Here is a 16382-nt window from a genome sequence, read left to right as displayed (position 1 = left end):
ACGCTTCGTCTTCGTTAACACCAAGAGCTTACGCGGCGTTTCTTTTTTTTTTTCTATTTTCCTTTTTCTTTTTTCTTTTAGTGATTGCTACCCCAATTCGTAGTTCCTTGTGAATGATGCACTCGTACCTCCATTCTAGAACGTAAGAGGTTGGAAATGCCTCGATTGATCGGGGTATGTTTTGAGATCATTGTCTCATCTACATCATCGTACAGAATCCGAAGGCTTTGTCATCGCTAATATACATACATCATTTTGTACACTGAAGGACTACCTCGCTCGAAGCGAGAACCTTCAGGGAACCAGGTATTCGACTTAGCCGTATAGTATACCCCCCAAGACCGGCGCCCTGAGTGACTTCTAGGAGAAACCTTGCTGCTGTCAAATATGACCGATTTCTTTTAAACCGTTTCGTTTTGCCTTCTACCTTCTACCCAGGCCCCATTTGTATATCCTGTCTTGTATCTCTTCCCACGACATCTGCTTTCCGGACATAAACGGGTGCTGGGCCTCTTGTAACACCACGGTCGGAGCACCGCTTCCCTTACCGTTATTTTGTACCAACCCCCCTACGACCTGCTTCGCTACCCGGCGTAGGTCGCTGATCGTAAGGCTCTCGATCTTTCGGCACATCTCCTGAACCGGTACTTTGCGACCGTGTACTTGGACTTGCCTGCCCAGGTCTTCCAGCTCAACCATTCGGCTCTCCAAGTTCATCAGCAGGCTGGAACGTAGTTGGTTCTTGGCGCGGTTAACTTCGACATGGCCGAGGGCGGCAAAGCCGGTGTCCACGGTAAGCGCCCTCAATTCTTGGCACATGACGTCGAGCATCTGTTGGGTGCGGCCGGGGACGCATTGAGCAGAGATGCCGAACAAGCCGGAATCCGTGTAGGAATGGTTGAAAGCTATACAAGATTCTACCCATGCGTGTTGGTTAAGTACATTAGTATATAGTCTTGAATACATGCCCTTCCCGGGTCCGCCGGCGGAAAAGGAACCGCCGCCGCCGAGAAGCGTGTTGAGCGTCGCCAACGCGTAGATATCGTCCGATGCGATAGGCAATCCCTCGAAGGCAAGATGGATATGAGTGAAAACGGGTAGGTTAGGATTGGGGGAAGGGGGTTGCGGTGGGAGAGCGACGAAACCCCCGGTGTAATGCGAAGGCATGGTAAGCTCTTCCAGGGTTGGCGCGATGACCGGAGAGGTGGACATGGATGCGTTGCGGCTTGCGGAAGTGGAGATGTTTTTAAATAGGGGTAACTTAGACATTATACTAGATGATTGTGACGAGGAAGACGAGGATGAGAAGAGGGAAGAAGCTGAAGCGTCGGTATTATCCGACGAGGAGGAGGAGGAATCTATAGATGTTTCCGACCCCGTCCGAGACAAAAGAGGTTGCCCGTGAGCTTGCATATCTCCGAAGAACTCGGAAGCTAGTTGCACCGCCTCGGAATGAGGGACGCCGGCAAAGGCTACAACGGTCCTCTCGGGACGATAGAAAGTATTTCTATACGTTTTAATTACCGACCTGTCGATTTCGGGTATCCGTTCCCTAGGACATAATAGAGGGTTGCCGAGGGTATTGCCCTTAAAAGCGGCCATGTGTACCAGCTCGGGTAGAATAAGTTCGGGTTTCTTCCAGATCTCATTGATCTCGTACTCGGCCGTCATCAACTCTCCGGCAACCTCTTCATCCGTGATTCGGGGAAAGCGTATCGTATCCGCAAGTAGTTCCGTCGCCGTTGGGATAGCCGAGTTAAAGGTGGCAGCCTGGTACATGATGGATTCTCGAGAGGATACGCATTGTACGTTTCCTCCTAGCGATTCGACCGTCTCTTGTATTTGTTCTGGGGTCTTGTTCTCTGTGGAATGAAAGGCCAGTCGATCGACGATGTGGCTCACCCCGCTCAAGTAATTATTCTCGAATCTCGAGCCGCCCTCGATATATACGCCAACACCGGAGAAAGACCCGGGGAGGGCTTCCGAAGCTACTCGAACTCCATTCGGTAACCTTGTTATCTGATCGAGCTCCGTCGGTTCCTGGCTTACGTTGTTAATATACATTTTATTTAATATCCATATGTACAAATTTGCAAATCTAATGATAAAGGCATCATCTCATCGTCCGGATTTGTCAACGCACCTTTGGCCTTGGCACGTTCACACTGGCGAGCGTGCGAGTCTGAAGCGGTCTTAATGCCCTAGAGCATGTTCGCGCAGAAGAGGTAAGACCTCTGTTTAAAGATCTAGACGAGCAAGCGCGAAACATGCTGAGGACATGGGAAATTGGCGACAGATGTTTTTCACGGAAACCGAATGGAGAAAGAGAGAGATTCGTCTTTTGCCTTTCGGCTGTAACGATAAGAAAAGTTTAGGTGAGCAATTCCCTTATCGCTTATCGGGGGGGGGGGATGCTTACATACATGTATTTTTTTTTTCAGTCCGTACCTTCTCTCTACTCGACTTCTCGGGCATGCTAGGTACCTAGGTAAAGTACATCTTATCTTATCGAGACCGCCTACCAATCTCGTAACAATACGATTCTGCCGTCTGCCCCTCCTTCAAAGTTCAAACCCTCCCACCTTGGTAAAAGTCGTCGAAGTTATTGCGCGGATTGTACCTATGTACTTCTATATATAGTACCAGCCTACCTCATACATATCTCATCATAGTAATTAAAAATTAAAACGATCAACGACGTATAAACAATGTCCAAGCCAACGCACCTCGAGCCCTCGGAGCTGGGCACCAAGGAATACTGGGACAACCTGTACGCGGCCGAGATCTCCAACCACGCCCACAACCCCGCCGACACCGGCACCGTCTGGTTCGACGACTCCGACGCCGAGGCCAAGCTCATAGACTTCCTCGCCGAGCAGCAGGAGCAGCAGCTCCTCTCCGAAGAAACCACCTCCTTCCTCGACCTCGGCACCGGGAACGGCTCCCTCCTCTTCGGCCTCCGCGACGCCGGCTGGCGCGGCCGCATGCTCGGCGTGGACTACTCGCGGCAGAGCGTCGAGTTCGCGCGGCGCATAGCCGAATCCCGGTCGCGGTCCCAAGACCATAACTCCAACTCCAATTCCAACTCCTACCCGGACGCAGACGCAGACGCAACGGAATCACAACCAGCAAGAGAACCTCCGGTCGAGTTCCTCGAGCACGACATCCTGCGCACGCCCGCCTCCGCGCTCCTAGCCGGCGCGCGCCAACCGCACGGCTGGGACGTGGTGCTCGACAAGGGGACCTTCGACGCGATATCGCTGTCGCCGGAGACGGACCCGGCGACGGGGCGGCGCGCGAGCGAGTCCTACCGGGCGCGGGTGGCGCCCCTCGTGCGCGACAACGGGGGCCTGTTCCTCGTCACGAGCTGCAACTGGACCGAGGAGGAGCTGAGAAGCTGGTTCGAAGGTGCGAGGAAGGACGGCGAGGAGGAAGAAGAAGAGGCCAAGGGTTGGCGGTTCGATCTTGTCGGTAGGGTCGAGTATCCTAGCTTTAGCTTCGGCGGCGTAAAGGGGCAGACAATTAGTAGTTTATGTTTTAGGAAAGTTAGGGATACCTAGAGAAAAAGAAAAAGAAAAAAGAAAAGAAAACATAACACGGGCTGGTCCGATTAACTATAGACATCACGTACGTATAGGAGTAGAGGGCATTGATTAAAGCTAGAAAAGATACCCCGGGGTAGAGAAAGTACAAATAGAAGGCTAGAAGAGAACGTCACCGTAGGCATGTTTGACTTGAGATCTATTAAACTGCTCATGTTCTTTTTTTCGTCTTTTATCATACACATATCGGGCAACTTCCAAGGACGTTTTTTGTTTTGTTTTTTTCGAAGACCACCATCTGGTGTTCTTGGCTTGAAGCCCTTCTATAGAAGTTTGTGTAGCTTTCAAATCCCACGGGCCTCAAAGCCGGGTAGGACACAAACCCCCCAAAAATGCATTGACGATTGTGTGTGCGTGTATGTGTATGTCTGTCTGTGCCTCCCATACATCTACTCTACGGATCCTCAAAATTTCACCTTCTGAAGGACTCCTGCACGAACTGGCGCTGGACAATTCGGGACGGCTATCTCGCGAGAGGTGCAACTAGGACACTCTAGTACATGGTTGCATGTTGGAAGAATTCTCTTATGGTCTTTCATCTACGGCGATGTGTTCATAGGTTCTCCACCCATTCCGGGAATACCTGCTACTGCGGTCGTCGCAAAGTAGCGCACGTCCACGTCATCGTCCTTCTGTAGCTTCTCCAGGCTCGGGAGGATGCGCTGCTGTATGAGTTCCGTTGTCCGAGGAGACGGCGTAGTATTCGTCGTTCCGGCCTTTTCCAGAGTGTAGACGGTACCCTCTTCGGGAAGTCGTTTTAACACGTCGATGAGGACGGCGTATGTCTTTGCCACGTTAAAGCGGATGTTAGGGATGTCATCCTCCACAAGCTTCTCCAGCATAGGCAGGATAGATTTTCCGATCACATCCAGGCTGACGACGGTCGCTAGAGTCTACGCATGGTTAGAATCTTTAAGAGGTACAGAGAAATGGGGAAGCAACTTACCGAGATAGCGAAGCAAGTCGTCATCCGATATAGATAGTTGGGGTGAGAGCCCATAGCCATCACCTTCGGAATGATAGCTTCGCTGGCCCACTCCACACCGAAGACTTCCGTAAGCTTCTTCAGGTTGTGCGTGGCAGCCTCTCGGATCGAGAAGACGGTATCTCCCAACCAGCCCATGCACAGAGAACTCAATTTCTCGTCGAAGAATTTAACGCCGAGCTGGCTGGCAAGGAGCGGGATATACTCGATAATAGCAAGTCGCACTCTCCATTGCTTGTCTTCGGCAAGCTGCACGATTGCGGGCAGAAGAGACTGGGAGAGTAGATCGATGCCGATGACTAAAAAAAAAAAAAATGTTAACACAGCTGGCTTCTTTTTATAGCGTCTTCATATACATACCCTGGTTGACGAGCTCAAGTTTTGAGATGATATGTAATCGAACTTCGGGGAATTCATCCTTCAACATCTGCAAAAACATGGGAAGCAGGTGATCAATGGTTCTACAAGATGTCAGCAGCTAGAATTGTCAGGGGATGGAGCATATGAGCGTACTCTTGTTTACCCAAGATCGGGGCCAGACCGCTGATCTGCGTGCCTAGAGCAGCACGGACGTGCTGTGATGTGTCGGATACCAAGTCTTCGATGGAGCTCATGATATCATTAAGTAGCGTATTCCTGTCGACCAAAGTGCAAAAGCCGGGGATCTGACCGGCGATAGCAGTCCTGACTTCCGCTTCGTTATCCTTAAGCAGCTTGACGAACGCAGGCACTAGGTCTCGAGCAACAACCTCTTCGTCTACAGCCTTCGCAATCTGCACCGTTTGCCATTAGCTTAGACAAACAATAAACATACCATCGGAAGTCAGTACCTTTTCAAACCTATCGGCAATCATGTATCGAACCCTCCAGCTCTTGTCTTCTATCAAGTTTCGTAACGAAGTGAGCAAAACACCGTGGCTGCTCTGTTGCTCCTTGGGTACAACCTCGGCGATAGAAATTAGAATCTCCACCGTCAATAAGCGCACACTGTCCTGATCATCCTGCGCGAGATGTTGGAAAAGAGGTATCATCTCCTCCACGACGATAGCCGCGGGCATCTCCTTCACAAACTTAGCCATGTTGGTGGCAGATTGTCTTCGCACCATGGGGGTTTCATCGTGTACTAGGTGGCCGAATTGTTGGCGGAGTTGTTCCTGGACGGGAGGAGACACCTTTCCGTAAGGAGCTGTGTAAAGACCGCAACCGGACACCTTAGAGGTGAACCAGTCTGCCTTGGAAAGTCGGATGGTGAGAGGAATGAAGTACTCTTCAACCTGCTGGGAGGATAGCTCGGTGCAGATCTTGTTGAGAGATTCGACGGCCTGGGAGGGATTGTTAGTTAGATAATAATTCCGCAAGGCTGCTGCTTGAACAAACCTTGTCACGGACGACGGGCTCTTCGATAGCTGCGAGGTTCTCGAGGGGGGAGAGGAGGACGTGGCCGTATTGTGGCCCGCCTACGTATTCGATGAAGCTGCCCAGCTCCTCGCTCAAGGCTACGAGAACTTCATCTTCGTCTTCGACCGACTCTGATGCTGAAGTTAGATTATTATTTGGATTAAAAGTTGAAATCGGTATCTGACCATCTAAAAAGGGAATGAGTTCGTCACGAGTGCGCTCGGGACCTAGGGCGAGCGCGATTGTCGAGAGACGATGGATGGCATTCAATCGAAGTAGGACGTCGTCATGCTAGTGATGAGGTTAGAGGTTGACGTCTTTATATATAGTATATATAGAGAGGATATAATAATATAAAGTAATAATATAAATGCGGATTAGGGAAGGGGAGGAGGGAGAAGGGAGAAGCCTCCTTACCTTTAATTCATCTATGAGCACGGCGATAGGATAAAGCTCATCATTCGCATTTGGCGCGTCAGCCATGGTGAGGTGAGGTTGTAATTACGGGGAGGGTGGTAAATTTGAAAAGGTACAGGGAAGGCTATTCGAGGCTATTCGGCGGGTAAAAGTTGAGAAGCGGCTTGTGTGCGCTTGGTGATCGCGTGGGCGGTCTGGTGGAGTGATGCAATGAGTTAGGTCGATGTCGGGTCAATTTGGCAACTTAGAGACGAAACCGGGCAGAGATCAACGACTTATGGCTGGTTCTCTCCGATACCCAAAAATTATGTTGGTTGGATAGGCGGAGTTTAAAGAGACAAAACAAAAACAAAAAAACTTGTAATGCGAGTCGTTTCTACACGGAAGGGTCTTCAGTTTCGCCGTGGATCGTGGATCAGGTCTTCCAAATTAGATCATCGAGCATCGAGGGGTATCATGGGAAGGGTCGCTTTTGGTGGATGATAGGTATGGGATTTGGGTTTGTGTTTGTGACCAAGAGAAAGATGGTTTTGGTAGAAATAGGTTTAACGCGGGCTAGAGCTAGGTACTTTGATATTGTATCCCGTACAGCCAGCCGTACTACCTGAAGGCTGAGATTGCACCTACCTAACCTAGCCTAACCTAACATTTAGGTGTATGTACCTATTGTTAGGACTTGATGAGGTAAGTTATTAGAACGAGGTACCTAACTTGAACTGTCCAAACCTGGAAGTGAGGCAAATGGGGCAAGTCAAAAGGTACATGAACAAAGGGGGGCTTGTCTCGGCTTGTTTGATTTTGAAAATATTGTGGCTTAGGCGTTTTCTCTCCCTGGTTTTCCCTGCAAATCTCCGTCCGGATGCCACAGCTGCCCCACATGTCGTTTCTTATCCACGCACTTCCCCCGCCCTAAATTCGACTGCGCTGTACGGGTTGCAACCCCTGGATCCTCTTTTTTTTTTCTCTTATTACTTCAAAGGCCTTATCAGCTTCATGTCCTTTAGGTACCTGTAATTTCCATGCTCAAGTTTAAGTGTCTACCTACCTAAAATATATTTAATCAACAATCATAATCGTGTCTTATATGAGAATAAAGCGCTCTCCTACTCATGTTTTTTTTTTTTTTTTTTTTTTTTTTTACTATTGTACGAGTTTAGCGCTTATAGGTGCATCTTTAGACGTGTGTAGCGTAGCTCAGCGTTGGGCCGCGTATGTGGTTGAGCATTTCTTCACGTTCCAGACGATGTGGCCGATGGCGATAAGGGGAAGCAGTGATGTCACTCCAAAGCTCTAACTGCCTATGCTGTATCAGTTTCACCGCACGGGCGGTTTATAGGTCTTACAGCTTTAAATGATGGGATATAGGTACATTAGCCAAAAGGTCGAGTTAAGATGATGCTGATTGGCGGAATGGGTGAAGAATAGGCCTCATGGAGAGGTCATCCAGCCTGATAGTGTGACCTCTCCTGCTGCATCCGGCGCAGATACCATGATATATTCTATTGGTTTGTGCTTCACAAATCATTGCAGCTTCATAGTAACTATTTTGACGTTGTAACTTGTAAGTGATGCTCGTAAGAAGTACCTAACCTTACCTTAGGTAGTTCCAGTTACAGGTGATTATAAGCAGCCCGTACTTTAGGTAAAGTATCGGTTTGAATGATATCCCGCACTAAGGTAGCTCGCATACTCTATATTGCATAAACCATATCGGATGGTGGGGTTGTTGCAACGGTACCTAAACCGCAACCTCCAAATGAATTTCCAAAGTTCGCGCTGGTGACTCAAGACAACTTCAAGACCGACCAATTCCTCGAAATAACGAATTGCGCAACTCGCCCCGGCCTCTAGGCTCTCTAGATAAGACCCTCGTAAGGGGCTAGGTATATAGAAGATGCCTACCATTTCAGTCAATAAATATGACCTCTACGAGGCTCTAGGTCAAAAGTTGGTAGCATTTTACCCCTCCATCAATCCTGAATATCAAATATCACCCCCCACCACTAACGACGCCCATCCCACAGATTCACCACCGCCGAGTTTGAGGATTTATGCTTCGAGTTTGGTATAGAGCTAGATGAGGATACCGAGAATGAAGAGAGACCTATCGTGAATGGCGTTCAAGAACCTCCCCAGCTGAAGATCGAGATCCCCGCAAATCGATATGACCTCCTCTGCTTCGAGGGCATTGCTCTCATGCTTAACATCTTCCGAGGAAGGCAGCCTACGCCTAACTTTAGATTAGTTCAGCCTGTTTCTGGAGATATGCATACCATTACCGTCCTCGAGGATACCATGAAGGTCCGCCCGTTGGTTGCCGGCGCCATCTTGCGCAATGTGAAGTTCACTCAGAAAAACTACGATTCCTTCATCGCTCTCCAAGACAAGCTACACCAAAACCTCGCCCGCCAACGTACCTTAGTAGCCATTGGTACCCACGACTTGGATACCATCAAGGGTCCCTTCACATACGAGGCGCGACCGCCGCAAGAAATTGTCTTCAAGCCCCTCAATCAATCCAAGGAGATGAACGGGGAGGAGCTGATGGCTTTTTACGAGAAGGACAAGAACCTAGGCAGATACTTACACATTATCAAGGACAGCCCAGTGTACCCCGTCATCTACGATGCGAATAGGGTTGTCTGCTCGCTGCCGCCTATCATTAACGGCGACCATTCCAAGATTACTCTCAACACGAAGAACGTCTTTATAGAATGCACAGCAACGGACCAGACGAAGCTAGAAATTGTCGTCAATATGATGGTCGCAATGTTCTCCGCCTACGCCGAGGAGCCCTTCACCGTCGAACCTGTCAAGATTATTTCCGATCACAACGGCCAGACGCGAATAACGCCAAACCTAACACCGCGAAAAACTACTGTAGAAGTCGACTATTTGAACGGTTGTCTCGGCCTGTCAGAGTCCGCCGAGAACATCAGCAAACTCCTTTCCAAGATGGCCTTAGCAGCCAAGCCCTCAGACGAGGACCCGAACGCCCTAGTAGAAGTCACGATACCGCCGACGCGCGCCGACATACTTCAGAGATGCGATATCATGGAAGACCTAGGCATCGCGTACGGCTTCAACAAGCTCCCTAGAATGTCCGTAACCAAGACGGTCGGCGCCCCCCTGACCCTCAACAAGCTCGCCGACATCGTGCGCCTCGAGTCCGGCCTGGCGGGCTGGTCCGAGGTCATGCCGCTGATCCTGTGCAGCCACGACGAGAACTTCGCGTGGCTGAACCGCAAGGACGATGGCACCAAGGCCGTCAAGCTGGCCAACCCCAAGACGGCCGAGTACCAGATCGTGCGCACGTCGCTGCTCCCCGGGCTGCTCAAGACGATCCGGGAGAACAAAGGGGTGGCCCTCCCGCTCCGCATCTTCGAGACCTCGGACGTCGTGTTCAAGGACCCGGCCGTCGAGCGCAAGGCCCGCAACGAGCGCCACTTCGCGGCCGCCTGGTGCGGCAAGACCTCGGGCTTCGAGGAGGTGCACGGCCTGCTGGACCGCGTCATGGCCATGCTGCGCCAGGCCTTCCTGACGCACGAGGAGGGCCTCGGCACCGCCGCCGGCGTCGGCACCGGAAAGGCGGTCGACTTCGAGGTGACGCCCCAGCACCTCAAGCGCAACGGCTACTGGCTCGAGCCCGTCGACGACGAGCCTACTTTCTTCCCCGGCCGCGCGGCCGCCGTGTTCGCCCGCGTCGACGGCAAGTCGGCGCGCATCGGCGAGTTCGGCATCCTCCACCCGTCCGTGCTCGACAACTTCGAGCTCAAGTACCCCGTCAGCACGCTCGAGATTAACCTCGAGGTCTTCTTATAAAGGAAGAAGGATGGATAACAAGAAAAGGAGACGAGGGGCGGGGAAGGTCTTTTGAGCGTGACGAAGAGGGGAAGGGGAGTTAGAATCAAGTCAAGGTCAAGGTCAAGTCAACGTCGAAGTTAAAGCTAGGGTAGGTACCTAGTTAAAGAAAATAGGAGTACGGCTTAGCTTAGAGCTGGGATGGTACGGCTTCCCGAGAGACTAGGAAGGGAAGGGGAGAAAAAGAAAAGACGAAGAAGAAGAAAAAGAAGAAAAAGACCTAGATAGGTTAGGTACCTAGGGAGATAAGAAGAAGAATACCTGATAGGTACCTACCTATATCCCGAAACTCGCAGCTTGGGGAGTATCGTGATGAATTCTTTTTATAGGATACGATTTGATTTGATGTGATTCCGTAACGATAACGAGTCTATATTCTGCTCCGAAACCCTTTTCCTAAAACAAGATTACAGGTATCCAAATCAATCCACCCCAGATTTTCTTTTTCTACCTACATTGACAACGTCGATTCATCTTTTACGTCGGTTCGTCGTCTCGTATTGTAGGCAACGGCTCACATACATGCCTGTAGCAGCACCAGGGGCATAAACATACCACACGACCAACGTATTATCTTACTTCATCTCGTGTCTTCTCATCTCTTTTGTTTATTCTCATTCATACGGGCACCTAATAGTAATTCTTACAATGCCAATGCCAATGCCCATGCCATAACCAAAGTCCATAGCCGAGTGATAAGTATTCCACCCTCCCCTCCTCCTATCTCTGTCCTCATCACGTCGCGTTGCATCACGTCACGTCATTTCGGCGCTTTCCTTACCGTTCCCCGTAGACATATCCGCCATCTCCTGTTCCCTTCTTCCCACGCCCGTGTTTTCGCCGACGCCCGGCCCCCCAAACATACCTCTTCCTATATCCAGCCCAACCACCCCGTCCCTGATCTTAACGAGATTCGTCGTGAACGCGTTGGGCGTGTCCGCGCTGGCGTTGTGCTTGAGACTGGCCGGGTTGCTGGTTACCGCTCGCTGCTCCGGCGTCAGCGCTTCGTATGCCGATTCCACGCCCGTCAGCACGCTCTTGCTCAGGGGTAAGCTGGGCGGCTGGGGACTTTGCGACTTCCGCGGAGACCTGTTGGGTGATCCGGTAAAGACGCTTGGTATGGATGGCGTCGTAGCACCCAGGGCGTAACCGCCGAGTCTCTCGTCCCTCGCCGCAGCTACATCTAGATACTCGTTCATTTCCGCATCCGTCCTGCCAAAGAGCTGATGCCACCAGCGCACCTCGGAAAGCTTCGGGAAGATGAGTCTTTCGCGACCGCTTTGCCGATCGTCTATTGTGGCATCGTAATCTTTGTTGACAAACTCTGGCTTCCGTGATAAGAAATAGTCCCATACCGACCTCGTCCTCTCATGCGCTCGAGCATCTTTCCGGGCCTTCTCGCTATTCCATAAGAACGTGCCATACTGTCCGGCGTAAAGGTGGTAGAGAAGCCGCCGCAGGAATCGTTCGTTGAATTCGAAGCGATTGGGGTGTTGCCGTAAAATTTGATATGTCGCGTCGAGGAATTGGTGGAAAACAGGGGAAATTTCGTTGGGTCGGGTAGCTTCGCTAGCATCAGGCGTACCTGGAGCTGGCTTCTTGACTTGCGACGGATCGTCGGCTGGCGATGCTACACCGTCACCGTCTGACTCTGCGTTGGCCTCGCTGCTGCGGTTCTTGAAGAATCGCTTTGCGCTAGCGAGTGCATTTTCGAACGCTTCTCCGGCGCGACCATCCGACTCGCCGGGTTGTATCGCCGACCCAGCTAGGGAATCCCGTTCTACTACGAACCACTTCTCGTGGTTGAGTAGACCAGAACGCTGTTGGAACATGTGCCCAAAGGATAACCAATCTTTCTCGATTAGCACGATAAACCCTTCGATGGTGCGGTAATAAGGATCTAGCATCAGCTGTGACAGGGCTGATAGCTGGCTGGTACGGTCCCAACCGTCAGAGCAGTGGATCAAGACGTGCGAGTGTCTGATGCCAACTTGGCGTGCGATCAGGGCCGAGCCGTCAAGGATACCGGTAATATGTTTAAGCCAACCGCTCTTCACCAGCAGTTCGCGATTCGGGGGTAAGCGGGAGATGTCTCCATCCTTGAGGGCTTCTATGACGGTATTGAGAGATTCTCTCATGACGTGAATATTCTCGATATTTAAGTAGGCTTTCTTGGCGAATTTGTAGTATTCCATGTTCTCCGATCCCTTCCCCATTGCCTGCATAACCACCGCGTTGATAGTGGGCCGAGCATCTACGATAAGATTGCTCTGCTGTGCGCCGTATATTAGTCTCTTTCCCGTCTTTGCATCGTAATTACTCTCGTCCCCTGCGATAAGCTCATCTTCAAGTCTTTCCGTATCTGAAGTTTCCGAATCCAAGGTATCTCGTAGATCTGTTTGACTAGAAGCTGGACTCGGTTCCGTCGTATCCGCACCATGGGTCTCTATTCCATTAAACTCAACGGTGGCCGATGCGGAGAAGCACGCGCTGACCAGCTTTTCGTCTTGTATGCTGCGATTCCCCCTGAAACCGACCATAGGCTGAGAACTCCGGGTGATAGAACAATTATTTAGCGAATGGAGATAAGTTAAAACAGGTATACGCTGTCTCGATCGGTAGGAACCGGCATATTTGATGACGTTATCGGATATCTTGGAGGGGACGACGAGAAGGCCGGGATAGGTTGGGGAGAAGGTGTAATCCTTATTTATTAAGGATATCCTCCATCCCCTATCGACGGATTTGGTACTAATACCTTGTCGGCGAAACTCGACTCTCGGATCGTATATATGCCATCCATCGAACGGCTTCTCTATCTTTAGGGGTTGGTAGCTGAAGGCGTAGAGCTTTTCTATCGAACCAAGCCGACACGTTCGGTTCCGGATGTATTCGAACGCTTCCCGCGCCTGTACCTCATCGAATAAATTGAAATTTATAAACATAAAATCGCGACATCGTAGCCGTATCGAGGATGGGCGACCTGTTACGCTGGGACAGGGTCGAAAGATGCAGTTGGCGAGTATGGGATAAGCGATGTAAAGCTCGCGGGTCTTGGGGGCATTCGGTTGCGGTGGAGGTGCTCCATCCGGCTGAAGATTAGGAAATGAGAATATGATATGGTGTTCTGTAAGATGGAGTTCGCCAGAATGTCTCTCGCCGCCCCTGATGGCATCGACATTGGGTATCTGTCAAGGAGGAATTAGCAATGAAGGGGAGTAAACGGAGGCAACGGAGGCGACGGAGGTGACGGAGGTGACGGAACAAGTAAGTAAGTAATCTACCTTCTTGATTTGCATATTGAATTCTCCGCAAGTTGATGATCTACATTAAAATAATGAGAGACGAAGCGGCACGTGTTGTCGCATTTGTCCAGCGAAGGGGAACTTGAAGGTGCCCGAAAGACCGCAAGGTCTAGAATCTAGAATTCCAAGCTTTGAGAGGAGGGAACTTTCGGAATAGGCAGACAGATTAACAGGTAGATAAACTATAAGAAGTTGATGAAAGAAGAGAACAATTGTCGATATTAAAAGGTTGTTCCAAGAATACTATTATGTTTTTTTTTACAGCTTAACCAGCGGCATCGTGGTGTATTGTGAGTTGGCAGCGCATCATATGTTTAAAGAAAAAAAAAGAAAAAAAAAGGCCAGAGGTCACATTGTCTGATTGTCCGAAGGCTGTGGTTCAGGTTCAGGTTCAAGATTAGTTGAAAGGTGCAGGGTGCATTAGCAGATTTACTTAGTAGAACGAATGGTAACGCAATAGTATAAAATTCAAGTCAGCCAACGTTAACTGGTCGCTGCCGCTAGGTGGTAGCTCGGGCTTTGCCAGGCGTGCAGGAGCGTACCTAAAGTTATACTTTATACTTTTAGCAGCGGGGCAGCTAGTACAAGCTTGCATCAAGTATTGTACAACATTGATGCACGACAGAAGACGAGGCTGAGAAATGGGAAATTGGGGAATGGCAATGGCATGTGGCTGACACCGACGTCACACGAACGCGAGGAAACCTCATGTACATGGCTATTGCCAAGAATTAAAGGTTAGGTTAGGTAGTGACCCGCATCGCTACGGAACAAATCTTTATCGATAAGCCCTCTCCTGGCACACAATTCAATTCTCAACCCTAAGCAAAAAAATTAAGGGCCAAAAATCCAAGACCAAAGTTGCAATCCACCACCACCAAAACGAACCCCGAATTTTTTGCGAGACGGATCCTCTTGCAACTCGACCTCGCAACTCCTCAACCCGGCCAAAGCTGAGCGATTCTCTCTTTCTCTCTCCTCCCAAGACAACCTTCAATTACAAATCGATTCTCAGCTAAGTCGTCATCCCACATCAAACAGTCAAGATGGCCGTCCCGGGTTCTCAGATGTGAGTATTTATCATGTCCTTTTCTTTTTCCAATTCGATATTGAATCTACCCCCCTCCCCTCTTTCTAGATCCCAAAGTTTCCACGATAATTTCAACAACATATCAGCAACAATGCTAACCTAAACTTTTTTTCCTCCTTTCACAGTTCTAAGCGCAGAAAGTTCGTCGCTGATGGTGTCTTCTACGCCGAGCTGAACGAGTTCTTCCAGCGCGAGCTCGCCGAGGAGGGCTACTCGGGCGTCGAGGTGCGCGTGACCCCCACCGTCACCGACATCATCATCCGCGCGACGCACACCCAGGAGGTCCTCGGCGAGCAGGGCCGCCGCATCCGCGAGCTCACCTCTCTCATCCAGAAGCGCTTCAAGTTCCCCGAGAACTCGGTCTCGCTCTACGCCGCCAAGGTCCAGAACCGCGGCCTGTCCGCCGTCGCCCAGTGCGAGTCCCTCCGCTACAAGCTCCTCAACGGCCTCGCCGTCCGCCGCGCCTGCTACGGCGTCCTGCGCTTCATCATGGAGAGCGGCGCCAAGGGCTGCGAGGTCGTCGTCTCCGGTAAGCTCCGCGCCGCCCGCGCCAAGTCCATGAAGTTCACCGACGGCTTCATGATCCACTCCGGCCAGCCCGCCCGCGACTTCATCGACAGCGCCACCCGCCACGTCCTCCTCCGCCAGGGTGTCCTCGGAATCAAGGTCAAGATCATGCGCGGCTCCGACCCCGAGGGCAAGGCCGGCCCCTCCAAGTCCCTCCCCGACGCCGTCACCATCATCGAGCCCAAGGAGGAGTCGAGCATCGTCACGCCCATGAGCCAGGATTACGGTGCCAAGGCCGCCCAGATCCAGGCCCAGGCCGAGGCTGCTCGCGCTGCCGAGGAGGGCGCCGAGGAGGCCGCTCCCGCCGAGGAATAAATACAAACGTTTGAGCAGTCGGTGCTGGGCTCCTCAACCTGAAGAAAAGAACGGTGACGGTGGAAAGGAAAAGAGAGAACGGAGTGCTGAGTTGGTGAGGGGAGGGTGGCACGGAAACGGATGAATTCTAACGAGAAAAAAAGAAGAAGAAGAAAATGCAGTATTTATTTTTTTTTCTTCTTCTCGAGGGCAAGAGAGATTCTTCGGCGTCTTTGATGATCATCATTTGCATTGCAAGGGACCGGGGGGGATATTTTAACGGATGCCTCTATTTGTCGATTCTAGGCTGGCTAAGATATGACTCTGCTACGGAGAAAGTCGTAGACTTGCAAAAACAGCAATCGTCGCACGCAAATGATGTGGAAGTCCCCTAGATGATAGGTGTTGTTTTTTTTATCTGTGCTAAAAGTGAAATACCCCTCCCCCCTTTTTTTCTACTACTAGGCGTAATGAGTATGAATTAATTGCTACCTATCTGGTACCTGGTCTATACGTACAATTTGTAACCACCTGAGATGAAAATACGCATTACAGGTAGTCACATTCTAAATCCTCGAAAAAAAAACAAAATCGACGTGGACGCACCCCCTTCTCATTCTCGCAGGATACGTAGATTGGTGTACCTAAAAGCTTAGGATTCCTAGGTAACTTTGCTAGCTAATACACGAGCACATGAACTTCCCACCTAGGCACTGAATAGATACCTGATATGTGTGAGGTACTATGCATAGTCTGGAATCGTAGATGTACTTTTGGAATCCGACACATCCACGTTGTTAAGAGATGGCCTTCATCTTGCAAGCTACAACTTCTCACTATCTCCTTTAATGAAATGGTGTTTT

At 50.6% G+C, this 16382-nt stretch overlaps 6 protein-coding genes across 6 annotated transcripts; 3 read left to right on the top strand and 3 right to left on the bottom strand.

Annotated features, from left to right (window-relative positions):
* Positions 1-423: 423 nt before the first annotated feature.
* On the bottom strand, positions 424-2269 carry F4812DRAFT_458707 (peptidase M16 inactive domain-containing protein; the record flags this gene model as incomplete). Its single annotated transcript, XM_047937401.1, has 2 exons — positions 424-2040; positions 2144-2269. The coding sequence occupies 2 exons, from the start codon at positions 2267-2269 to the stop codon at positions 424-426; spliced, it is 1743 nt and encodes a 580-aa protein (XP_047790588.1).
* A 315-nt stretch (positions 2270-2584) lies between these two features.
* Positions 2585-3838, top strand: F4812DRAFT_426128 (S-adenosyl-L-methionine-dependent methyltransferase). The gene has a single exon (XM_047933986.1). The coding sequence runs from the start codon at positions 2709-2711 to the stop codon at positions 3558-3560; it is 852 nt and encodes a 283-aa protein (XP_047790587.1). The 5' UTR covers positions 2585-2708; the 3' UTR covers positions 3561-3838.
* A 245-nt stretch (positions 3839-4083) lies between these two features.
* F4812DRAFT_360528 (armadillo-type protein) lies at positions 4084-6805 on the bottom strand. Its single transcript, XM_047931836.1, has 8 exons — positions 6403-6805; positions 6171-6276; positions 5965-6116; positions 5418-5909; positions 5101-5360; positions 4948-5048; positions 4549-4886; positions 4084-4495 (listed from the first exon to the last, which is right to left on the bottom strand). The coding sequence occupies exons 1-8, from the start codon at positions 6466-6468 to the stop codon at positions 4142-4144; spliced, it is 1869 nt and encodes a 622-aa protein (XP_047790586.1). The 5' UTR covers positions 6469-6805; the 3' UTR covers positions 4084-4141.
* Positions 6806-8119: 1314 nt separating this feature from the next.
* F4812DRAFT_426117 (phenylalanyl-tRNA synthetase beta chain) lies at positions 8120-10609 on the top strand. The gene is made up of 2 exons (XM_047933985.1): positions 8120-8349; positions 8427-10609. Exons 1-2 carry the CDS (start codon positions 8297-8299, stop codon positions 10222-10224), a joined length of 1851 nt encoding a protein of 616 aa, XP_047790585.1. The 5' UTR covers positions 8120-8296; the 3' UTR covers positions 10225-10609.
* On the bottom strand, positions 10610-14122 carry F4812DRAFT_426115 (phosphatases II). The gene is made up of 2 exons (XM_047933984.1): positions 13548-14122; positions 10610-13451 (listed from the first exon to the last, which is right to left on the bottom strand). Exons 1-2 carry the CDS (start codon positions 13560-13562, stop codon positions 11019-11021), a joined length of 2448 nt encoding a protein of 815 aa, XP_047790584.1. The 5' UTR covers positions 13563-14122; the 3' UTR covers positions 10610-11018.
* Positions 14123-14462: 340 nt separating this feature from the next.
* Positions 14463-15895, top strand: F4812DRAFT_360480 (ribosomal protein S3). The gene is made up of 2 exons (XM_047931835.1): positions 14463-14637; positions 14784-15895. Exons 1-2 carry the CDS (start codon positions 14615-14617, stop codon positions 15538-15540), a joined length of 780 nt encoding a protein of 259 aa, XP_047790583.1. The 5' UTR covers positions 14463-14614; the 3' UTR covers positions 15541-15895.
* The last annotated feature ends 487 nt before the right edge of the window (positions 15896-16382 follow it).

Source organism: Daldinia caldariorum, assembly GCF_022478825.1.
Source record: "Daldinia caldariorum strain CBS 122874 unplaced genomic scaffold F4812scaffold_7, whole genome shotgun sequence".
NCBI classification, from domain to species: Eukaryota; Fungi; Ascomycota; class Sordariomycetes; order Xylariales; family Hypoxylaceae; genus Daldinia; species Daldinia caldariorum.
This window is presented reverse-complemented; position numbering and strand designations above follow the sequence as displayed.

What these genes read in the sequence shown, in the direction of transcription:
- F4812DRAFT_426128 (XM_047933986.1), top strand. Translation starts at nt 2,709, where the DNA reads ATGTCCAAGCCAACGCACCTCGAGCCCTCGGAGCTGGGCACCAAGGAA.
- F4812DRAFT_360528 (XM_047931836.1), bottom strand. Translation starts at nt 6,468, where the DNA reads ATGGCTGACGCGCCAAATGCGAATGATGAGCTTTATCCTATCGCCGTG. An exon ending in TGCTCATAGATGAATTAAAG is followed by an intron (nt 6,277 to 6,402) that starts GTAAGGAGGCTT and finishes CCTCATCACTAG; the next exon opens with CATGACGACGTCCTACTTCG. An exon ending in CCGATCTTGGGTAAACAAGA is followed by an intron (nt 5,049 to 5,100) that starts GTACGCTCATAT and finishes GACATCTTGTAG; the next exon opens with AACCATTGATCACCTGCTTC.
- F4812DRAFT_426117 (XM_047933985.1), top strand. Translation starts at nt 8,297, where the DNA reads ATGCCTACCATTTCAGTCAATAAATATGACCTCTACGAGGCTCTAGGT. An exon ending in TACGAGGCTCTAGGTCAAAA is followed by an intron (nt 8,350 to 8,426) that starts GTTGGTAGCATT and finishes CCCATCCCACAG; the next exon opens with ATTCACCACCGCCGAGTTTG.
- F4812DRAFT_360480 (XM_047931835.1), top strand. Translation starts at nt 14,615, where the DNA reads ATGGCCGTCCCGGGTTCTCAGAT. An exon ending in GCCGTCCCGGGTTCTCAGAT is followed by an intron (nt 14,638 to 14,783) that starts GTGAGTATTTAT and finishes CTCCTTTCACAG; the next exon opens with TTCTAAGCGCAGAAAGTTCG.